This window comes from Vitis riparia, chromosome 8, assembly GCF_004353265.1.
Source record: "Vitis riparia cultivar Riparia Gloire de Montpellier isolate 1030 chromosome 8, EGFV_Vit.rip_1.0, whole genome shotgun sequence".
In the NCBI taxonomy this organism is placed as follows: domain Eukaryota; kingdom Viridiplantae; phylum Streptophyta; class Magnoliopsida; order Vitales; family Vitaceae; genus Vitis; species Vitis riparia.
This window is the reverse complement of record NC_048438.1, coordinates 21,218,228-21,243,196: the sequence shown is the minus strand read 5'-3', so window position 1 is coordinate 21,243,196 and position 24,969 is coordinate 21,218,228. Positions and strand designations below refer to the sequence as shown.

Sequence of the window (24,969 nt, the reverse complement as noted above, 5' to 3'; positions counted from 1 at the left end):
AATGCCTATGACACTCGTATAGTGAGCCTACCAGACTAATGCGCATCACTATCTTTGGTTAAATTTATTGTGATAGTGTTCTTGAACTTGCAAACCCATTGGACATCAGACAGATAGGTCATTGAATCCCAATTTGATGACAGTACTGGTGCAGAAGTCTCACAACCAAAGGAACTTTGCAGCGTTGATTCAGACATTTCTATGATAACATGGCCTTTCAGAAGTTGTTTTAGTGGTGATTCTGCTGGCGAAGGACCACTATGGACCACTACAGTATGTATAATCCATATATGAACTTACTGTAAGATTCCTATACATCCTCTTCCACTATACAAATGTCACACACTGCCTAACTCGTGGCAGAGGAGTAACGAATACGTTTTTGGAGTTGCATTTGGACAACACACAAGTATCCTGGTTAGCTGTTACATGTTGTGGGTTCAACATGTACATTAGGCCATATGAAAGAACTCCCAGTCATATTGTGCTTTTGATTGTCTCCAACAACATGCAATTCTCCCTTTCATTTTCTTTAATGTGTTTTGGAATTGCACCTGCATTTCAAAAGCTTGATGAAGGCACTTTGGTAGGACCCCACCTCATTCCTCACTGGGCAGACAAAAACAATAACTAGTATCTAAAAGGAGCCTCAATTATTCACCCGAAACACCTACCAACACAACAACACTCATTTGTGTTTCTAGCCTAGCATCCACCTCTCTCATGCTCATGGACCATGGATGTGATATCTCATCCTGTCATCCCATCCCATGATCATACTCCTCTTATTGCAACTTTCAACTTTTGCTTGGATTATTTTAAAGTTCCTCCACTTCAAATTGACAGATTATATGTCTAATAAGATACGATCTTTGACTCATCTCTTAACTCAAAATTTGGATCTCAATTAGTGGGAACCAACAATCATTTCAATGGAGATATCATTTAAAATGCTAATGACACTCCAGTGGTTATAATTTTAATCTTCCACTTTGATTGTTCTTAGCAAGCCATGTTGTTCTCTATTTTGCTGATGATCTTTCTAAAAGCTTTTCTCTCTGTGTGGGTCCATCTCCATCTCTATCAGAGTCTTGAGTATGGCATGCTGATTTTCCTCATCGCTTGTTTTGTTAGGTATCTTGTCTATCTCAATAAACTCACTGAGCTTCTCCATTGCTGCATGTATATATAGTTGGTTCAAAAATATGAGGATCTTCATTATAAGGTTCCTTCATATGTTCCATTACAAAAGGGTTGTCAAACAATCACCTGCAAAGATTCTTTAAACAATAATATAAAGGAAAAGAAGTTATAGAAAGGAGGCATTGTCATGGGCTTTCCTTTTAGTCCTAGCCACAAGCTATTCCATGACCCGAGGCATACTTTTTGGAACAAGCCCTTCCCATCAGATAATATGTTGTAGCGTGGAGTCTACCCGCTAATATGTGAGTGGAAGTAAAACTATTATACTCTATTTGGGAAGTGTTTTAAAAAACAATTTTTGGAAACCATTCTCTCATGTTTTATAAAACAAAAGTTAACTTAAAATTTAGAAATATTTTAAAAATAATTTATATATACAATACTTTATTTTTATATTTATATAATTATTTTTTAAAATAATAAAAGAAGTGAAAACAATTAAAATAGTTATCAAACATGATCTTATCTTTCTTCTTTCGGATTATCCACGTGAAGTAATAGAGTCTAGGAGTGCCAACAATATCATACCTTATCAAGTATGTCCCTTTTATATTCTTTTCTCTCTAATTCATGATTAATAGTCATCTTGTCTAGTCTAGTGTAGTTATGCAAAGGTGCCAGAGGTTGATAGACTAATAAGAAGAAGCTATGCTACTTATGATTAAGTAGCACGCCCAAGTAACCAGTCGATGCATGACAATAAAGAAAATGATGGGTGAAGCATGAGTTCTCTATTCTTGAAACTCATACGAGTCAAACGGAATCTAGAAATATCTCTAGCATACTTTTGCATGAAACATGAGATATACTTAAAAAAATATTAGTAAATAGAGCTTTTTATTGTGAAAATTATCTAATAATTATGAAACAAAGTGCAAGTTTATTTAGTCCCAAGAATACCAACTCGCTATACATTTATATTTAGTTAGGACCTACACTTCATGTATATAATGTACTAGTTTTTTGTGCTTCTTAGTGAATCATTTATCCTTAAAAGTTTTTTAAGAATTTCCAAATTTAGAGTAGAATAATGACAAATAGTTCTTCTTTTATGACGGGCTTGAAAAAGTGGTTTTTGTACCTTTTTTCTTTTTTGATTTCTTTTAAAAAAAAGATTAATGGATTGAATTTTCAAAACCACATTACACCTTAGAGGATTAAAGTTCCATCTCTTGTCTACTTTCAAGATTTTTTGGATCTATAGTACCTAATGATAGATCATTTTCTTTTCACGAGACTTACTCAAAAAGTGTTCTCTCTTTGTTTTTATATCTAAACCCTAATATCTTATTCATATAGCCTTATGATTTATTTTTTATTTATAGTTTTCAAAATTTTTCCAAAATAGAACATTCTTGAACATCTTTCATGTTAGTGTTTGAGCGCCCACATTGAATGTTCGAGCATCCTATCTAGTTTCCTATACTTTATACTCAAAGCTCGCATATCACTTTCAATTGCTTTTAAGTATTCTTTGCTCTTCTCTTAGGTTTTTCTATAACTCAAGTTGCAAATTTATCTCTACTTTGTCCTAAAATTCAAACATCAAATATACTTTACCTAAGCCTCCAACTCTAGACTCTTCTACTTATACTTCTAAATGTACGGGTCAAGCAACTTAACCATACATTAACACATAAAATATGAGCTTAAAAATTGACAAAGTAATTATTGAGGCCCCATAAAATAAGATCTCTGGTGTATCACATCACAACTTCTTTATCATAATGAGCCTGTGTTTTTAACTTCTCTTTATCCTCATGCAGGAAGTATAGAATTATTTAAAGACAAGTATAATTATTGAAGCCATATGAAATAGACTTATGGGGCACCATGTCACAACTTTTTTATCCTCATGCTCCTTGATAATGAAGGTCTAGTTGGCTTGTGTAACAAGATGCAAGGAATGTTGAATTACTTCAGAACGAATACATCTATGACTTTTAATTGTGAACCTCACACCTAATTATTTATCTGTGTTTTAGAAAACTATGAGACGGTTTGAAATATCATAATAATTTTTATCTTTAATAAAAATATTTAAAAATAATAATAATATTCAGATATAAAATTGAATTACAATGCAATAATTACTTCTATTCAATATTCCAAACATGGCTTATGCTTGTTAGGTTGGATCATCATGAGATGAGATATATGTTTGGACCCACTTGTTAATTTCATTCTTCTAATTCGTCAACAAAAATAATATTACACCCAAGTTGAAATTGGTGTTTTACTTAGGTTGTTAGGTTGTTGTTGGGTGTCGGCAGCCATGGTTTTAGAGCAATCAAAGGATGTTTTTTAGGAGGGAAATCTATGGGAATTCCACCCATAATGGGGATGGATTATATTAGATCTAGGAGTGGGTGGTCAACATGAGGTGTAGTTTTCAAATAGTGGATTGTACAAGGGGACCCATTACAGAGTGTGCCCAGTGGCATAACTCATAACAACCACCAACTAATTCAAAAAAGACTCGTCCCTCCTCTTCCTCTGTATGGGTAATTCAAATTTCAAAAATTTAAGTTCTTTAGGGAGATTTGGAAAAACCTCATTCTACATTTCATATGGGGTGTCTGAATTTGGCATAATTTTCTGAAAAAAGCAGAGAAAAAAAGAAGAGTGAAATTGGTTTTGGGAGCATGTACAGATGTACTGATAAATGTATGGAGGTGGAGAAAAAGGGGAAGGTGGGGGACAAGAGACTAGCAGTCGCTGCTGATGATGAAAGGACAAGAATCTCCAAAACCCCTGTTTCCCATTTTCATGAGAGTCATCTGGCAACCATGGATAATGAAAATTCACGTGGATCCTGGAATCCATCTGTCCTCTTATCTCCTCCTATCCCCTCTACACAGTAGAAAGAAATGATCTTGAAGATAAATAAAATTGGCATCACTTTGACCGTCGACTTGCCTCGGAAACTGTAACCGGCCCAGCATTGTGAACCCATATTTTATCCTCAGTGATCAGCATCTCATTCATTATAAAATTGTCATTCGTATAGAGATATGGTTTGCAAAACTTCAATGTTGTCCTTTTTCGTTTTCGTTTTTGTTTTTGTTTTGGGTTTCTGCATTGGGATTCTAGTCTGACAAATAGAGGCCAGAGCTAAACAGCTACCCAGAAAAGAAAGGGCTTTGAGAAAAATGATAACGATAAAAGTAGGAAGTAAGGTAACAAGTAAGAGGTAAACATATAAAATAGCATTATATATATAAGAATTTCTGAATAGATTTTAGTGTTTCAACTATGATTTACACTGGGTGGACATTGGAGGGTGGTGGAAATGGAGGGTTGAAACTTTTGAAAACTAACAAATTTAAGGGATAATTAATGCTCACTGCTGACTGCTGATTGCTGATTGCTGACTGCTCACTGGTCACTGGGAATGGAAGAGAGAACAGCCATTCTCATCTCCATGACTTTCTTATGAGAATTGGAGTGCTTATAGCTCACAAAAGTAGGGCTTTTGGCCGGCCTGTATTCGGGCAGCAACCTGCCCGACTTGTACCTCACCCCACATGCATTGCAGAGTGTTTTAGGGCCTAATGGTCCTGCCCTCCACTGTGGGGTCCTCTGTGCTAGACAATGGGTGCACCTCCTTGGCTGCCCATTACTCCCCTCCAAATTGCCCCAGCTCTCCTTGTTCCCCTTCTCCACCTCCACCTCCTCCCTTGCTTCTTCCTCTTCTTCTTCCTCCTCCTCTTCTTCTTCTACTTCCTCTTCTTCTTTCACCATGCTGTTGTTATTGTTGTTGTTATTATTGCTGCTGCTCTCCTCCTTTTTGGGCACAATGAGCTCACTGTCAGCCAACCAATAAGCTTGTTGAAGCAAAGGAGGGTCAGAGCTGGTAATATGGAGGTTTTGGTTTTCCGGGTTTAGATGGTGAACCCAGTTGCTGAACGAGGTGGTTATGGTTGTGGCCCTTTTTCTTTTGCTTCTGGCCTTGCCTGGGATTACCAAATTTTGCAGTGGGGACGAAGGTTTTTGTTGGGGTTTCTGCATTGACTGCAAGGGTTTTGAGGGTTTCGGGGTTGCACTATCACTTGCAACATTTTTGGGCGCCGGGAGGCAGTTTCCGGTGCTGGATAAGCAGTCCTCTACGAAAATTGACAGCCACTCTAAGCTAACATCCACTTCCTGCATTTATTTATGCCCAAAACGAAAAAAATCAGTATCAGAAATCTAAGATAGATATTTGGCCCAATACTGTACAGGTGAACAAACCAAAAAGAGCAGACACAGCATGTATACATGTAAGAGAACAAAAACCCAGTTAAAAAAGATTGTGTAGCTCTATCAGAGACTTGCACAAGAAAGAACATGTAAAAGAGGAAACCCCAGAAGAAGTTAAAGTGGCAGGAAAAAGCCCCCAATGGCATGTAGAACATGTATTAAAAGTATAGGCAGAAAACAAGAGCACTTCATCAACTCTACTCAATCCTCAAACTCAAACCCTCATCAGACAAAGTACCCATATTAAGGAAAGGAGAACTTGGAAAGTAAAACAAGACCACAACTTAAAATAGTACCCAAAAAACGTTAAAGAAAGAGAGCCCTGACCGTATTCTGGGTGGAGAAAAGATCATCAAGAGAACCAGCTGATAAGCCCCCAAGCTTGGAGCAGACTGTGGAAGGGACCTGCTCCTGAGGGTATTCACCGGAAACTGATACTTCCCGGTAGAAATCCATAACCACCCTCTGCTATATTTTTGAAACCCACCCAGAAATACAAATAGGGAGATAAAAAGAAAGAGAGAGAGGAGAGAACACAGGAGAAAACGTAGTCTTGAGCAGCTGTCCCCCAGTGGTCCTTTATGGCCTCTTGTGTGTCGGCAGATAAAGCTAAAATAACAAATCTAAATTCAATCAATCAACCAAAGCTCTCCCTCCCTCACTCTCACTTCCTCACTCTCTCTCTCATCCTATCAATCAATTTCTATGTACACCTAACTGCCCGTTACTGCTTACCACATTTCCTCATTTTGTATCTTTATATTGTCTATTTCCTACTTTCCTCTCTTGGTTTCACTTAAGTAAACCATGTTTACCACCCCCTAAACCCAGTTGTTTATTCAGCTGGTGAGAAACCCAAAAAGGAAAAAGGTTACTGTTTGTGCGAGGGAAGCAGAGAGAGTGAGAGGTTATTTCTTCCCATTTTACCCAAAAGCTTTTGGTTTGGATGCAGCTGTACAGTGTACAGAAGGAGTAATTACTGTGGCCACAAGTCTAGGCCTTTTATCTCTTTATTGAGATTTGAAAAACTACCAAGTTAATCCAAGTACTACTGTTTGTGCATTAAGGTGCTGGATATTTAATGAATCAACAGCCTCCAGATTCTAACTATCAGAGGACCAGTCTACGGTAAGGAGCCAGATTCTTAAATTTCTTAAACCAGGATCACCAGGTGGTCTTAAATATATAGGATAAATTAGGAGTGTCAGACAGATAATGGTCCCTTCTGATGAATGGCTTTAGACTAGGAAGATCTGAAATTTTCAAACATCATTTCCAAACGTTTCTTTTGTTTTAGTAAGGGAACTTCAAGTACCAACAAAGAAGGGGTTCTTTGAGAATCTGGCTCTAATACAGTTAACCCATGAACTGAGTTGGGTTCCTCTCGTTGCCCAATACCTAAAAGGACCAAAACCCACTTTTTATTTTGCTCCATATGTAGAGTCAGAGGTGAATTATATGGAAAATCAACTCATATAAGTGGGTTTTACAGCCTTTAGCTTTTTCATTATAAAAAAACTTCAAATTGGGAAGTTTTTTTCTAGCCTTTACCAGGGGGACCCTTCAGCATTTCCAGGAGCATGTTCCTTTTTATGTGTTAATCCTTTTTTCTTTGTTAAGTGAAAGGTGTTGTTTATCGGGTATAAACACAAAGGGTCCTAAACGTCTGCACACAAGATCATGGGACGTCAATTCAGAGCCTACAAGAGATGCCCCTTCTGCTGCAAATGCAAGATATGGCTTTTCCTAGAAATGAGAGTTACGGACTTTTTTCAGAAAAGAGAGAAAAGTCCTTCAGTCGTGACAGGGGAAGCGGGAAAGAATCGCTAAATTGGAGCTTTTAAAAATAATGTTATTGCTGTGCTATTTGACTGAACTCCTGAATAGGACATTGTTTTTCCTTTCACTTTCACTTTTGAAACACAATCCCACATCGATTGCATGTTTAAAAAGAAAAATGAAACCCCACATAGCATTGGAAGGAATCCTTGGATTAGTATTTTAGTTTACTTGGAAACGGATGCATTCAACATCAGCCAATCTTACTCCCTAAATTCCAAAAAAACCCAAAAGTCCGAAAAAATCAATGTCAACCTCAACAATTATGGTTTTAGAATACAACAAAAGATTACATTTTCCCTTGTTTTTTCTTCCGTTCCCTTCTGTTTTTACTAGACATTTTTATGGTTCACATGGAGACATGAGCATGCACGCTTGTACCAGCACTAAGAGCTTGGTGACACATTACGACATGTTAATAAGACCCAAACTCTTTACATTATGGTGTCCAAACCCACCCCGTATATATACCTTGAAGCAACCACTAGTGTCATGCTATGTGATCATTAAGCTGAAGTCTCTTAATTGATGTTTAAAGTTAGTTTTAACTGGACAAAGTTACCTACTGCAAGAATAATGGCAGTCACAATGCAGGAGACAGGCAGCAATTATTGTAGGAGATGGGAGGGGGAGAGAGAATATGAATAATAATGAGATGAGAAAAAAATGTGCTTCTGGATATGATTCTGTCCATCTGTATGTGAAAAAGTCCACACCCATGACCACATCACAATAAAGAGTGGGGAGAGGAGCCTGGGATTCCAGAAATGTGTTCATCCAAAATGGTTGTTAGAAAACTTATCAGGGGAAAAAAGGATGAACTTTTAATGGGGTAAAGTAATGTGTATTTGTTCAAATTTGAAATGCTGCTAAAAGTCAAGAGAGCATTCAAAGCTTGTTGGCGCCCAACTATTCTATCATCAACTTTGTTAAAGTTACTCATAAGAATGTCGATGATTGAAGACAACAGTTGTTATTAACTTAGATAAATGGTTGAAGTGAAGAGGCATGTGCAATGTCGGGAGTGATCAATAATACTACAGAAATGAACGGAGAAGGTAATAGTAGGTAGTTATAAGACAAGCCACACAAATGAATCCAAATGGGGGGATGGGTAGAATGAAAATACCTAACACTAGTAAGCTTTATCCCAACTAGTTAGGGTTATGCATGGGGGTATATTATCAATACAAGGTTTGTGATTAAACTAAACCAATGGATCAATGAAGTACCAAACTAACCCTAGTTTTGTTCATCTTTTGTCAAACCTGAAACCGCAAGAACCTAGGTACATGCCAGTTAGAAATGGCAAAAGTGTAGAATGGCGAAATATGATTCATGTGCTAGGCATCAAGATGGAAACTGAGTTAAAATCTGACAGTGATACAACAGAGTTATTGTATCTTCTTCATAAAAAATTCAGATTCTTTCATAATGATTAGGTACAGGCATCGGGACCAAACAGGGGTCAACACAACTAATTACTCAGGTTGTTGAGCATGATCTGATCAGCATAAAGCAGAAGCATCCAATGATCAAATTATTATTTCCCAATTTTGAATGGTTTCCCAAACAAAAATGCTGGAGTGTTCCTCCATACAGAAGGACCAGATTGTGATCCAAAATGCCAAGAGGAACCAAGGAGAGTTGATGAAGAAAGGCAAATATTGAAGTCTGAAAACCCAGTTCCATAAAAAGGACCAGGAGATATCAACAGGAAGGAGCATGGGTGAGAAACTCTCAACAATCACACTTCCTGCTGTTACCCCAGTCCAACCATCAACAAAATACCAAGAGTATAGCTTGAGTTTTGAACCTTTGACAGATGGCAAAGAATAGCCTAAGAACACGAAAAACATCATCACAGGAAGAGTTACTATATATCAATTTAGAGTCACTATACAGGAATTCAATTGACTCATGAAGGACATGAGAGGAATGGTTAAACTTGTATCAGTTACGCAATATGTAAATTTTGGGCGCTTTTAGCTACATTCAGCAACCAGAATGAGCAATAACATTGATATGTATGAGGCACAAGAATATACAAATGTCACCAGGGATTGATGTCATGGCTCTGCAGATGGTTTGGATAGGTATTGACGCCACTCTTCGGGCGTACCCTTTCTCATCCTCAGCATCCTTATAGCTGTGTTTGTCAGGGGTATGGCAAGTATGTCATAGTCTTTTGGGGCCTGCAAGATCAAGGGTAAGATCAATCAATGGTGAGGGAAAACAAATAAAAAACACTAGTTGCATTTCCAGATATCATTTTTCAAAGGAGATTCATGTGTCAGTCAACAAAACTTCAAATAGTTGAGAGCTTTAACATTGTCCACTAGTAATATTTCCAAAAAATATACTTCTTTGTCAATTTTGCCTAGAAAGACACATCAATGCAAGTATTACTTTTTGTAGACAAACTCATGTGATGGCATTTTTGGCAAATTGATTTACTAGTAATAAAGCTGAGCTTAAAGTCATACTGTATGGAGGGGGGTGAAGGAGAAACAGAAAATACCTTGGGAACCTTACTCAGCTTCATATTTGATTCCTCTAAAGTTTTTTGGCCCTTTTTTGAGTTACATTTTGCACAAGCAGTGACCTGTTTCAAGGAAAAACTGCATGATTATTTACTTAGAAGGAAAAGTATTAAGGAAGTGAATAATAGAGGGTTAAAACCTTGTCACTGGAAACACTCTCCCCTTGAGTGAATCCACTTCCTACCTTTCCTGCTCTGAATATTTTGTGACAGTGGGAAGTCAAATTTTAGGCTGTATTTACATTTTCTAATGCACTTACTGCTTTGACATTGTTTCTCATCAGTGTTTTCAGTCATCACTATGAACATACTTGAAAGAAATGCTAAAATAGCTTTAAATTTACATCCATGTAGTGCCTAGATGTCTTAGTATGGAAATAAAATATAAAAAACAAGGAAAAATGAGACAAGGGCTAGGTGACTCCACAATGTATATGGAAATAAAATATAATAAACAAAAAAAATGAGACAAGGGCCTAATTTTATCTGATTGCATCGTAAAATCCTTTTGAGAGAAAAAAAACCTCTAGAGACTGCATCAAGGCAAAGGAACAATCCACACAAAGAATACTTGGCAAACTGGTGGTCAATCTTCATGTATGCTCTACTCTTAAGATATTGCATTACAGGCAACATGAGTATCACTCTAATAATAAAAGTAAAATGGTGTATGAAAGGATATATGGATACGAAGAATCTCAAACAAAACCAAACGATCCCCAATGTTTTGTACCAGTATCTAAGCTGCTGCCTTCAATTGGTTCACTCATGAGACAATGCAGAGACTTACAATTTCTGAATTTAAAATTGTACCTGACTTATGGATATACATAAATTTATAGTGCTAAAATTACTAGGAGAGAAATGGAATTAATGATGATGGATTCTTCAGGTTTCAAATGAGAACAGAGAAAAGCTCAGCAATACAATGAGATCTGATAAAAAGATTGGCTAGGGCAGTGGGCCATGAGACCCTAATAGCCAACAATGACAGTGTGCAAGTAGCTAGGCAGAAGTTCCACAGCTGGAGGAAATTTTGAATTAGGTGAATGGATAGAGATATCATGAACAGAAGCACTCGGGTGAAGCAAAATAAAATAAATAAATAAAAAGGAATAGAAGGGATAATTGAGAATTTAAAAAAAAAAAAATTGAGTGGGAGAAAAATGATATGAGAATTAAGAAGGTAAGGATTGTGGGAGGTTCAGAGTGGTAACGGGATGGGGAGGGTTTGTGTGAGGTTCTGGGTTCAAGTCCCAATGGGGACAAAAATTTACCTATCAAAAAATAAAAAGAAGGTAAGGACTGCCATCAGTCCAAAATCTTCACAATAATCTGGGAATTACTTGCCATTCCCATAATCATTATGGATGATTTATGAATTATAACTAATACCTCATATATGCTTTAGTAAAATGTCAGCTTTGGTATGAGACTTTCTAAAAGTTCCAGTGAACTCCGTCTTGGATAAAAAGAGAGGATGATAGTGGCTGGCAGTTATTGAGATATTTTGGCACGATGAAGTGATGATGTTGCAGCAGCATGTCTATTAGCAGTAAGTTTGCAGAATGTCGGAGAAAATAAAAATTAAAACCAGTGGCACTGTGAGGTTTTTGGTGACAGTGATTAGTGCAGACTGGCAGGGATTCATTCTAGCAAGGAAATTATATAGCTGAACAAGCTCTAATGTAAAAGCAGGGTTGGCTTGCTTTTATAAAATAAACATTGTTAGACTGCCTACCTAATTTAATTCAATTGAAAATTTAAATATACAAGTCCTCTATGTCTACAAATGGGTGCATCTGTGCAGGCAACAACCACATTAGTTCAGCTCTTCCCCTTAGCAACCTGGAAATCCACTCTAGTCACAGGCTCACAGAAAAAGCATCATCTCAAGTAATGCATTTGAATCCATTCATTAACACCACAGTTGGGCTTAGATACGCTTAAGAGTATTCCAGAAAAAGAGTTCCTCTTCTGTGATTAACACGATGGAAAGGGAAAATTTTCATATAATACCAAAATACAAAAAAACAAAAAGGGAGAGTGCCTAAGTAAATTTTCAGACTTTATGGGCACAAATCCATTAAAAAAAGTTAGACCAATTATTGGGAGAGGCAAAGAACAGAGGCATGGGGGTAGCAACAGGTGGTAATTAGCAGTGGTATTGTCATCTTTCTAGAAAATGACATTTAATCTCTGCCAAGTCCCAAACTTGAGTTGCATCAGAAATTTGAAAATAAAGAAAGCCAACCTGAAGCCACCAACCTCCAGAGTTCCCCTGCCCATGATAATCATTACAGACCAGTTTCATCCAACCAATCTCAAGAAACAAAAACAACTCTCATATGTTCTCACAAAGACTAAGCTGAGAGTTCTCCAAACTGTGTCATGGTTTCTTGAGCACATTATTCAAAAAGTGGACAATGCTTGCAGGACATCAAGAATTCCCTATCAGCTCTACACATGGAAATTGTCAAAATGCTCTCCATTACAAAATTTTCTCAGCTGACCTGTTCACTTTGGTTTAACAAAGTAGGAGAATACATAGTGCACTAGAAGCACTGACAATTGAGCACCAAAGTGAAAGACATAAATTTTCATAATGTTTTGCTTTCAAGTTAAGTATCTATATGATAGGATGTCTTACCAGATTTTCCCATTTCCATTCTCCACCTCGTGCAACTGGTAGAACATGGTCAACGGTCAAGTTCTCACCCGAAGAACAATACCTGTTGACAAAGGGCCACCATATTAATATACAATTTATAAATGTGATGAAATACAGTAAAAGGAAACAAAACTTTGCTGTCTCAGCTGCTAGAAAATTTCATTGCAAGGAAAATACTTTTTCAACTAAATCACCATAAGGGCTGCCAACCCCCACCCCATCCAAAAAATAAAAATAAAAAAATCCTGAAGTTTCCTGTAGTCTAAAAGGATTAAAAAAAAAAAATGAACATCTATCACAAAACAATTGTTTTTTACAAGGGGATATTGGTCTTGCAGGGGAGCTCCAAGCCAGGCAGTCCCTTTTTTAAAAGGTTAGGATTTTGCAAACTGATCACAATGAGAAAACCATCAATAAAGACAAATCAAGGATATCATTGATAGCAGTATGACACAAACATATCTCTAAAAGCTCTATTTCATCAAATCCTCCTCAATAATAGCTTATAGATATTCAGCCTTATCCCATAGGGACCTGAGAAAGCCACAAAACAATGCAGTTGGAAAAAGGAGCCACATGTCTTAGGACAGCGCTTAAAGAGCAAAACTTCCTAGATAAAAGTAACAGGTGGGCTATGGTTTGGAATTAAAGGAATAGGCTGTTAGATAAGGAGGCAGACATGACTGATTATAGATGAAATTTGCAGGAAGTTGGTGAAAAAGAAGAAAAAAAAGGGAAAAAAAGGAAAACTACAATAGAAAATGATACTATTCCTAATTCCTATGGTTTCTTGAATAAAATATGAAATGCTTTCTATTTCATAACAAAGACTTCTAGAATCATTAGAACTTCAAAAATTTTTATTCTTATTTAAAAAAAGAAAAGAAGAAAAAAAAACTCTAGCATCAGAAACTAAAACCTAAATTACAAAATACCATTGTGGGGTGATCCTCCATTCATATATTGACTATATTATCAATTTTCATCCAAAAGACATCATCTTGAGTTCACTGATTAGGTGATTAAGCTATCAAATATACCAAAATGGAAGCGTTTTTTTTTTTTTTTCTGTTATATTTTTGAAGTGGAATAACCTGATAAAAAATAATTCTGATTCATGGGTGGCCACACTTGATCCAACACCTTTCAAGCCATGGTTTTTCATGCTTCCCTGCATGATAGCACCAAATTTCTAATCCATCGATTTCATCTGCACAATTCAATCCCTAATTGAAGAAACCAATCTGCAAGTTTTGAACTTCTAGCATTAAAGCCAGCTCAAAAGAGGTCTTCTTAAAATTGATTTGCTTAAATTTCTTAGGCTACTATAGAACTATTCATATTCTCTTTCCTCTTGTTGGAACTCCTACCTTGGAAAGTCTTTTCATGAGAAAAAATTTAGGCATATGAAACTATGATTTGCTCATCAAATTTATCCTCAACCACAAGAAGTCAGCAAAATTATGGTTTTTTTTTTTTTTTTGTCTAAGTTGACCGAAAGGAAATCAATGACAAATGACAGATTACTTACTGACAAGTGAAATTGTCCCGATAAAATATATTTTTACGACTAAGGTTGTTTTTTATTCTTCTTCTCTTGACAACCTGCAGTAGATGTGGAACCTGGAACACAAAAGGAGAGTCAGTTCACATGCACTAGGTGATACAAGCAAGGATCAGGACCATTTTATTCAAAAAGAAAAGGAAGGAGCAGTTAGCCAACAAGCATCAGTGTTAAAATTTCAAAAAAGAAAAGAAAAAATAATGCAATAAGCCAATAGTGCTTTTCAACTAGATACCCTCAAGACAGCTGGTATGTAGAAGGATCCGCTGGGTGAGTTCACAGTCTGATCATAATATTCTAGAACATCAGCCTGGATAAAAACAAGGTCAAGAACTCAAAGTTAAAGATGAGCATTTCTTGTGTGCATGCATTTGTGCGTGCAAATTCACCATCCAACACAGGCACATGTGTATGTTCCTTTGCATACTGGTTAAAAGGAAAGACATAATGTATCTGACAATGACAGTCTCTTTTTAAGTGGAACTCAATATAAACCAGTAAACCATAAGGACTACCAGTATACCAGCATATTTGTTATATGATTACCAAGTGATATACTAAATGCAACAGGTACAACTGGTTTCCTTCGGGGATTTACCTACCCATCATGAGGACTGACATAAGGCAGAGAACCAGTTGTGAAATGATCTCACCCAATTACTTGGCATAACATTAGCTTGTTCCAGTTCTGCTACACAATATTTCTTTACTTTCTAATGGATAAAGTTGCCTTGACAGAGTAATTAACTGAAGAAACTACTACTGATAGACCCTTTCCAAACATAAAAGATAAATCCATAAGCCTCCAGTCTAACCTTCTCCATGAACTCCAAACAAATAGCACGCCTCCAGCAAACAACATTGACAGGCCTGACACAGGACAACCACCATGAAATGCATGAGCAAGCAACCATGCAAGTTTCTTTCTTAGAAGGCCATACAAAGTGGGAAATCAATCAACAGCTTAGAAATTATAACTTTCTTTTCTGTCTTTTTGAATGTCAATAAACTAAATTATAACATCATAGTAACAAGAAAATCAGGAAATCAATGAACAATTATACTTCAAACTTAGAAATACAGGAAAGGGGAAGAGCACCTATAGGGACGTGTTACCTAGGGCATAGACTAAAGAACTGTAACATACAAAGTATGGAAAATTAAGAAGCGACAAAATATCAAAAAGAAAAAGAAAAGAAAAGAAAATATTAACAACCATAAGGTGCAAGCAACCAATAAAATCCTATACACAGAGAAATCCCAGAACCCAATGGGAGGACATCAACTTCCTAATGATAAGAAAGAGCCCTTCAAAGACAGCCATTGCAACCAAATAGACACTACAATACTAGCGGCTGTTACAACAGCATGAAGTAGACACAAAACATAAATAGCACTCTCGTCTGAATTGGAAATCAAAGTTATAGCATATCCTTTGTTGCTTTCAAAGGGCATCCAAGTCTTGTTCCAGTAGGAATCCCTCATCTTCCAACACTAGGGAATACTTAAAGCGTGTTAAAAGAATGGGACCCAATTGGATAAGAATTAATACCACGTCAGTCCCACTAAAATACCAACTGAAGAATACAAAAGCTAAACGCCTAAAGCAAAAGCAACCCCAGAAATTTTATCAATTATTTAACAAAACAGAGCTCCAAATAGTATAATTTAAAGAAAGTAAGAAACAAATAGGGGGATTTCAAAGGAGGGAGAGACCTGTAAGAGAGATCCAAGACCAAACCTCTGAAACAAGCCAACTCGTCCATCTCAAACTCACCATCACCCGCATGGACATCGTCATCGTAGATACCCTTATGACCCACATTTAACCGAGCTTGCGCTCTAAAATGGTTTGATTTGGTATTGAGAGATGACGAGTATAGTTTGGTAGAATCAAGAAATCCGAGTTTGGGGCTGTGGATTCGAAATCTGGGCCAACAACCACCGCCAAACTTATAGCAGTGATATGGGTCTTTGGGTTCCACTCCTAGGGGCTTCAACCGCCCTTGTCCCTGTGCCGTAAACTGTGCCATCATCTACTATTTCTCGCTTCTGTTCTCAGCCTTCTCCCACAGTCCCACTCTTTGTAACACCCAATTTTCGTCTGCAAGTTTGATGGAAGAAAGCAAGTGCTGTTTTCTTCACGGAAAGATCCGTCACCACATGTTACAAATATCTTTTTCCCGCACCCAGAGAGGAAAAGGGGAATATCCCAGATAGAAAAACGATGTCGTTTTAGATAAACGTGTGAAAAATAACAGAAGTCTCCATTTAAGTGAAATTATAGTAAATGGCATCCCCTCTGGTATATAAAAAAATAAAAAAATAATAAAAAATTGTAATGAAATTTTTAGGGTTCTAAATCCAAAATTGTCCTTATAGCCATCTTAATTAACCTTAAAATTCTTCCATTTAGCCGTTACCTTTGGCCATTTTCTTCTTTTTCTAATCATATTTGAAACACAACTGCAACTTTCTGATTTCTTCCTTCACAAAATGATAATATTTTGTATATTGTCTTACAATTCTATGAGAACGCAGACTCTTTATTTTTCAATCATCATTGCCATCCAACTGGCGGCATGCTACTACAGAGAAATACAAGGAATGGGTCACACATATCCGCCGTTAACCCGAACGACCTGCCCATTAACCCATTCACCACCATCACTTGCTAAGAAGCCAACAACACTAGCCACGTCCTTGGTCTCTCCCAGTCGACTCAGTGGGCTGTCCTCAATCGCCTTCTTCACATCCTCTTCGCTTTTCCCTGAAAAGAACATGTCTGTGGCTATAGGACCCGGTGCCACGCAGTTTACTGTTATCCCTGTCCCCTTGAGCTCCTTCGCCATTATCTTTGCCATTGTTTCCACAGCAGCCTTTGATGCAGCGTAGGCCCCAAAACCCGGCTTCAGTGACCCAACCAAAGATGTGGACATCAGTATAATACGACCGGCGCCCCCGCGCTTTATCCGGTTGGCAGCCTCCCTACAGCACAGGAAAGCTCCTCGGCTGTTGATGCTGAAAATCTTATCAAAGTCCTCTAAGGAAGTGTTGGCTATGGTGGGATACTTGGCGTCCAGGACTCCAGCTGAGTTGACCAGGATGTGGGGTGGCGAGTTGAAGATCTGTTCTGCCGTTTCGAAGAGGGACTTCACCTGGGTCGGATCCGAGACGTCGGCCTGGCAAATGATGGCTCGTGGCGAGGAATGAGAAGAGGAGGAGTTGATTTCGGCTGCTACGAGTTCCGCTTGGGCCTTGTTGGATGTATAGTTGATGACAAGTTTTGCGCCGAGCGAGGCAAGGTGGAGCGCGGTGGCCCGACCAATGCCCCGGGAAGCGCCGGTGACGATTGCGATTCGGTCTTGGAGGGGGAGAGGAGTCGCCATATTTGACTTTTGGATGGTGGAAAGGGTTGGGAGTAAGGGTGAAGCCTGAATTGTGCAGGGTAGTGTCTTATAGTGATAAGATTTGTGAGATTTGTTTTTTTAATATTTTATTTTTATTAAATATTATATATATATATATATATATAAGACCGGAAAAATAGTGAAATATGATTTGTGTTTACAATAAGGATCGGGCTCCTCCAAAAAAGGAATAAAAAACATAACGTAGTGACGATAAGACATGTGTAACTTTTGACTCCTTATATTTTATTTTTATTAAATATTATATATATATATATATATATAATATTTAATAAAAATAAAATATAAGGAGTCAAGGTTATAAGGGAAAGCTTAAGACGGGAAAAATAGTGAAATATGAATTGTGTTTACAATTCATATTTGACCTCCTTAAATAGCCAAAAAAAGAATAAAAAATAGAACATAGTGGATGATAAGACACTCTGTAACTTTTGATTCCAACTGAAAATAGTAACTATTCGTGAATGAATATTGACTTTTTACTGTAAAAATCTTTACTTGTTAGTAGACGAATCTTGCTTTCGACGAAGGAAAGCTAGTTAAGAGCTATAGTATCACATGCTTATAGACAAAATTGCTTTCGGTGCTGACTGCTTAAAGCTTGTCGATGGAATGAGATATCAAAGGAGAATATAGTATGTTCACGTCTCCATAAGCAATTGGATTTCTTCAGTAGCAGATTTGGTCGATAAAGGATCAATCCTTTTACTGTAGAAGATATGATGAAAGGGATCTGCAACAATAAGGTAACCCATATTCTTTGGATAGGCTTCGAAGTCTCTACTGATAATCCTAACTCTCCAATTCTTCATCCGATTGATGAGTGGTTCAGCACATATATCAGGTTGTTCAAAAGGGCAGGATAATAGATTTGGTCTTCTGTTATGATAATAGAAAGAAATATAGTGTTGTGCTGGGAGAAGACTGCCATACGAGATCCATTATGAAGCTTCGCTGATGATAATGGCATCATCAAACTTCTTATTCATCTTAAAACCTTGAATCATCCCCAAGGCTATCTTTCTTCCAAAATTATTTGCATGGCAATGGTCTGAGCGAACCAGTTGATGGACTAGTCTATAATCCAAAAGTAATTATGGAGTCAGGATTAATTCCCCATTCTTAAAAGAAAGACTGATTGACTGATAGTACTGCAAATCTAGGCAAACCCTGCTGATCGTAAAGTTTCGATTGCATTTGCAAACAAACTTCTTGATGTCTTGCTAGTGGAGAAGAGGTTTATCAATAAATCTACAAATCTTAGAACCATCAAACTCCATATCTTTGACTAATTTTAAACTTGGGATTTGAAGACCAGGTATAGCTGAAAGATAAATATGAAGATCTTGAAGATAGACAAAAATAAAAACTTGTTTTTCTTCTACAAGGGCCTTGGCTTTTTCAAAGATTAAAAAACAAACATCATGCTTAAGAGAATACAATATTTCCTTATTTTGAAAATACATTCTTATTTTGAAGCAATTCCACTCGTCCTCACTTAAATTTGCTTCATTCACCAGTGGGGTGAATTGCTTATTCTCACAATTATAGTTGAAAGATAAATATGAAGATCTTGAAGATAGGCAGAAATAAAAACTTGTTTTTCTTCTACAAGGGCCTTGGCTTTTTCAAAGATTAAAAAACAAACATCATGCTTAAGAGAATACAATATCTCTTTATTTTGAAAATACATTCTTATTTTGAAGCAATTCCACTCGTCCTCACTTAAATTTGCTTCATTCACCAGTAAGGTGAATTGCTTATTCTCACCATTTCCCAGTGGGGAAAATGGAGCTTGGACCTTGATCGAATCTGGATGACTTTTGAGAAAGTCAACTATTTCTAGTTTTCTTTCTAAAGTCATGCACATTTCCTGCAATTCACAAAGACTTTTAGTTAAGGATTTAGTATCAATAGTGGAAGGATTTGTGAGGAAGGAATCATCCACAGAAGGTAGAAAACTCGAACTTGTTTCATTATCCCTGTTCGGGATAGATTGCTTAAGTGATGCTGAAGGAATTGGATCTTTGGAAAAGCTGCAAGAACCTGCAACTTCAAAATGTTCATAATAAAGTGGCATGAATTTCTCAAAAAGAGCTAGATGAGATTTCTTAGAGTCTAGAGATTTCTTAATGGGTTTAAGAGGTTGTTTTTCTTTTTTAGGGGTCATAATCTTGTGAATCCTGTAAAAATTCACGCATTAAGAAATCAGGGATTAAATTATTTTCTCCTCTAATATACTCAATTTGAAAATCAAAATTGCTTAAAATAACTTGTCATCTAGCAAAAATATGCTTAGAAGATATATTCTTAACATCCTTTTGTAAAACTGATTTTGCAGATTTGCAATCAACTCTTATTAAAAACTCTTGGTTCAAAAGATCATCTTGAAATTTTGAAATGCATAAAACAATGCTTAAAATCTCTTTTTTAATGGTGTTGTAGTTGAGTTGAGCACTATTCTAAGTTCTTGAAGTATATCTACCCAACTTCTCTTGGTTATTAATTTTTTGCTTAAGAATCCCACCATATCCTATGTTTGACGAATCTATCTCAACAATCTTAAAGGCATCTAGATCGGCTAGGGCAAGTCATGATAGGGTCTTAACTCTGGATTTGACAATCTTGACAATTTTGGTGTGATCCTTATTCCATGGAACAGGATTTTTCTTAAGTCTTTGTCTCAAAGAAGCACGAAGTTGGCTTAAATCTTGAATAAAGTCTCACACATAATTAAGGCTTCCTGAGAAATGTTGTAATTGTTTCTTATCCTCAATTTCATCATGAAACTTATCAGCAAATTCTATTGACCTTTGAATTGGGGTTATGGTTCCTTGATGGATATGATGGCCTAAGAATCTTATCTTAGTCTGAAACATGTTAATTTTGGTGGCTGACAAGCTTAAACCATTACTTTTGACAGTCTGAACAAATTTATTGAGATGTTTCCAATGTCGTTCTATAGAATCAGAGTAAACTAACACATCATCAATATAGACGATGATGAAATTAGAAGACTGGTTAAATATTTCATTCATTATGTTTTGAAATTCTGAAAGTGCATTCTTAAGGCCAAAGGGCATTACGTTCCATTCATAATGTCCAAAGAGAACCATAAAGGCAATCTTATATCTATTTTTTTTCAGCAATCTGGATCTGCCAAAATCCTGATTTCATATCAAACTTAGAAAAAACTTTAGACTTAACTAACTTTTGAATGAGGTCTTTCTTATTAGGAATATGATACCTAATCCATCTTAATGCATCATTAAGAGGCTTGTAGTTGATAACTAGTCTAGGTATTCTTCTTTCTAATTTAGTCTGTTTTTGAACATAGAAGGCTGAACAACTCTAATGGGACTTAGACTTTCTTATCAATTTCTTGTCGAGAAGATCCTGGATCTCCTTTTCACAGTAACTTAACAAATCTTTATTCATCTAGATAGGTCGGGCTTTTGTAGGAATATTTTTCTCACTAAAGTTTGGTTCATAAGGTAATTCTACCTCATTCTGTTTTTTATGCCAAAACGCATTAGGAATGTTAAAGCAAACTTCTCCAACAATCTTATCCTTAAATTTTTCTATTGCATTTTGAGTTTTCTTAACTTGCAACTGTTTTTTTTATTCTTACAATATTAATTTATTGTTTTAAAAAATTCACTTGGTTTTCCTTAGCTTGAATCACCTGATCATTTAAGGTGTTTATATTTTTTACATTTGGTGGATTGGAAAATTCAAAAAGAATTTTCTTGTCTAAGAGCTTAGTTCTTATACCTTGGTCATCTACCCACATAGGATAAATAGAGCTTAGAAATGGGGCTCCAATGAGAGCTTTCTCCTTAAGATCCTTAACTAGAATGAAGGTTTGCTTAATGCAAATGTCTTGGTTGCAAATATGAGCATTAGACAACTTATACTTAATAGCAAGTCTTTTACCATTAGCTCCAAAAAGAGTTTGCCTAGTTTTTTCATAAAGCTGAGTAGGCACTAGGCCTTCCTGAAGACAATTCAAATCTACTACTGAATCAATCAAAATAACAATATCAATAGCAAATTTATTCTTAATTACAATAATAAAGGAGACTTTCCACCTCTGGAAAATAACCTTACTGACAGTATTCAAGTATGCATCTGCTTCTTCATCATTAGCTTGTGAAGATTCTGGAACTTCTTCAAGGTCTTCCTGGTTATCAACAATATTTCCTACAACAATCCTATTGATTTGTTCTTGGAGGTCTATCAAACCTAAGCTTGTGAATTGTCTTAAATCCTTAATTTCCTTCTTATACTGTCTAACTTCTTCTTGAAGATCCTTAATGGTTACGTCTTTGGTAGATTATTGGTTAAATCTTGTTAAGATTTAATTTAAGTTATAAGGATTTATTGTCTTCTTTACTTCTTGCTTACCGACAGATTTCTTAAAGACTTCATAAAGATCTTGCTTAGTTTTTTCATCTTCAATTTTTCTTAAAACATCTAGGACAAGTTCTTGATCCTGACTTATGACATTTATAGTCTTAGGTCGGCAATCACAATTACCCTTAATGCAATCTTCATGGTCACTAGAAGTTTGGCTTGAGATCTCACCACTACTATCTAGTTGATTAATATCATCTTCATTATCTGAATCGGTCATTGATTCAAATTCTGAGGTGTTTAGCATTACTTCATAAAGCATATCTTTTAAGTCTTCAAAGACATTCAAGTTATTAATTTTATTTCTAACCCTACAATCTTTCTTATAGTGGCCTACTTTGCCACACTTAAAACAAACTGGCTTAGATTGTGGAAAGGGCTCTAGCTTTTTCTGGGCTTCCTTGTTCATCATTCTTTGGATGTGTCTTGAATGCTTAGTTTCATTCATCCTATAGATGTCATGAGTACCTCTCTTGTTGTGATAGAACTTTTCCTTACTAGGCGTTCTGCTTACTCGTTTCTTACGTTGCTTAAAGGGAGGCTTGGTTTCTTTTTGGTTAAATCCAAATTGGCTATAGAATGATCCAAATTCATTCTTGTAGATCTTCTGTTCATTTTTCATTTGTTGCTTATGTTTAAAGTCATTGCACAGTTTAATTCCTTATTTTGTGACAATGCTTATGATTTCTCCATAAGTAAGCTTATCATAAGGGATTTATCCATTAAAATGTTTCCTTATCTTAATCCTAAATCTCTCAAAGAAAAGTCTAGGTAGTCCTGAGATAAACTTTTCTTTCCAAAAAGACTGATTACAGTCTGATCTTAACATGACTTTGGTTAAGAAAACTTCTCTATACTACCTAAAGTCATGAAACTTGGGACACTTAAGGTTGGTTAAGAGATCTGTAGTCTTATCTTTAATCTTTGCAGGATCTCCAATAAAGTGTTTTGAAATTAAATAGATTAGAGTAGCCACCGCATCCTCTATATCTTGTCCTTCTTCGTCCTTAACCACTTCATTATCCTCATTAATCCGGTAGGCTTTTAGGATGCCATTTCTGTCCTCAAAAGTGAGATAGTTATCCCACCATCCCTTAAGCTGACTTGTAAACCCAACAACAATTGTCCAAGCTACAACTTAATCTGATAATCTATTGTTCAACTTATAGGTTGTGCTAACCATGGTCATTTCTTGAAGCTTAGTGAGTATGTTATACTCAATCATACCATCTATGTTCCATTCATAGATAGTACCACTAGTGTAGGAAGCTTGAGAATACTAGTTTCTTTCCTCATATTTCATAACAGGAAAGGTTGGTCTAGGATAATAATTCCTAGTCCTAGGGGCTTCTTGGTTGTGGATAATCCTCATAACAGTCTGGTTAGGAGGTTCCTTAAAAATCTTAATTAGTTCACCAGCCTCTGCCTCAGAACTAATATCTCCTTTTACCATATTGATTCTTCTGTGAGAAGGCTGAGGTGTTTCTGGGACAACAAGGTTATCCTTGATCTTTTGGTTTATCCTATCAATAAAAGCTTGATCAATATGGGGATTTTCCTGAAATTTTTTGGAGAATTCAAAAGGCTTAAATAAAGGCTTATTATCTTTCTTAACAAGCGAAGTCTTAATGTGATCTTGGGTTTCAATAATCTCCTCAACCCTGTTGAGTTGATCACTTATAGTTTTAAGAAACACGTTAGTGTAGTTGTTCTATTCCATGATTCTTCTAATATTTACAGCACTAGCAGTTCCTTTATTTTCTAGCTTAGTCTTAAAAGGTGAAGCTTTGACTATGGTTCCATTAATGTTATTTTCTATCTTAGTTTCAGAAGGGTGGATGGATTCTATGACATTCTTGTCACTAGTTTTCCATATCTTGGTTTTTGCGGATGTGTTATTAACACGCTTACTAGGGTAATCTGGATATTCTTCTTGTTTGAAGAGTTCAAACCAGATCCAATACTTAACATTCTTCTTTTCTTATCTTAAGTACATATAGAATTCTTCTTGGTAGAGGGTTGTAATGTCTTTAGGGACCTTGCTAAAGAGTCAAACTCTCATTTTCTTATTGACTTCATAATAGAAGTCTTTTCTTAAGAGATCCTTATTGATCTCAAAATCCTCATCATCAAGGCTAATAATGTTAATTATCTGAGAATAAGTAGGAGACATATCAGGAGATTCATCCTGATGTGATTCTTAAGTAAACTCTTTTTTCTCTATGTAAAAAGGTCTGGTCAAGTTGGTGTGACTTCTTACACCTGTTAGCTTAATGTTCTTAGGATTTGCTGAACTAAATCCTTCTTCTATTCTAGTGGTTCTTATTGGGATATATGAACTTGAAGCTCTAGAGGGTTCATAATCTGAAATTCTAGGGCTGCTAGAATGATGAAAAAAGTTGGAGAAAATCAAATCTCCTCCCCCATCAAGATATTGAACAATCTACTCAATCATTTCATATCTTTGCTCTATGGCTGGAACAACATTAGCCAAAATGCCAAGTTTCAGGAAACTCAACCTCATTCCACTTAATCTTTTTGGGGATTATGAAATTTGACTTGTTTAGCATACCTAAGTGGAAGAGAGTAGTCTCACCCTTGGGACTGGTGCACAATGCTCCAGATCCAACGCTTGTAGTCATACTCTTATAGGCAAATCTGGTGATGATGAAAATAGGATTGTTTCCTTTTTTAAACTTAAATCCATGGGTTTTAACATGGAGGATAGTTGAATCTAAGATGTTAGCATCTCTTAATCTAACTATGAAGTTATGAAAACACTAGAAATAAAGAAGACCATCATTCAATCCTGCTTGGACTACTCCAATAATAGAATATCAGTAATCAAGATGTCTATTATCCCTTAGACACATGACAATAGAAGTGTTTAAACCTAGTCTTGTCAAAGGCTTAGCTGTAACTTGAATCATACCAAAGTGTATGAAGTTGTAGTCACGCTTATGTCTCTCTATGGATTTATCATCCAAGAGTCTTATCACTTGATCGTCTTGTTCTAAGCTTACGGATTGTTCAAGGTCTTAATGGTGTAGTTTGTAAAAAA

At 36.3% G+C, this 24,969-nt stretch overlaps 3 protein-coding genes across 3 annotated transcripts; all 3 read right to left on the bottom strand.

Moving 5' to 3' along the window:
• Positions 1–4,390: 4,390 nt before the first annotated feature.
• On the bottom strand, positions 4,391–6,115 carry LOC117919884 (GATA transcription factor 7-like). Its single transcript, XM_034837168.1, has 2 exons — positions 5,773–6,115; positions 4,391–5,349 (listed from the first exon to the last, which is right to left on the bottom strand). The coding sequence occupies exons 1-2, from the start codon at positions 5,899–5,901 to the stop codon at positions 4,582–4,584; spliced, it is 897 nt and encodes a 298-aa protein (XP_034693059.1). The 5' UTR covers positions 5,902–6,115; the 3' UTR covers positions 4,391–4,581.
• A 3,025-nt stretch (positions 6,116–9,140) lies between these two features.
• On the bottom strand, positions 9,141–16,258 carry LOC117919885. The gene is made up of 7 exons (XM_034837169.1): positions 15,778–16,258; positions 14,877–14,931; positions 14,297–14,371; positions 14,029–14,120; positions 12,477–12,558; positions 9,806–9,889; positions 9,141–9,479 (listed from the first exon to the last, which is right to left on the bottom strand). The coding sequence occupies exons 1-7, from the start codon at positions 16,095–16,097 to the stop codon at positions 9,354–9,356; spliced, it is 834 nt and encodes a 277-aa protein (XP_034693060.1). The 5' UTR covers positions 16,098–16,258; the 3' UTR covers positions 9,141–9,353.
• A 257-nt stretch (positions 16,259–16,515) lies between these two features.
• Positions 16,516–17,488, bottom strand: LOC117919886 (NADPH-dependent aldehyde reductase-like protein, chloroplastic). The gene has a single exon (XM_034837170.1). It carries the CDS (start codon positions 17,448–17,450, stop codon positions 16,674–16,676), a length of 777 nt encoding a protein of 258 aa, XP_034693061.1. The 5' UTR covers positions 17,451–17,488; the 3' UTR covers positions 16,516–16,673.
• Between the last annotated feature and the right edge of the window lie 7,481 nt (positions 17,489–24,969).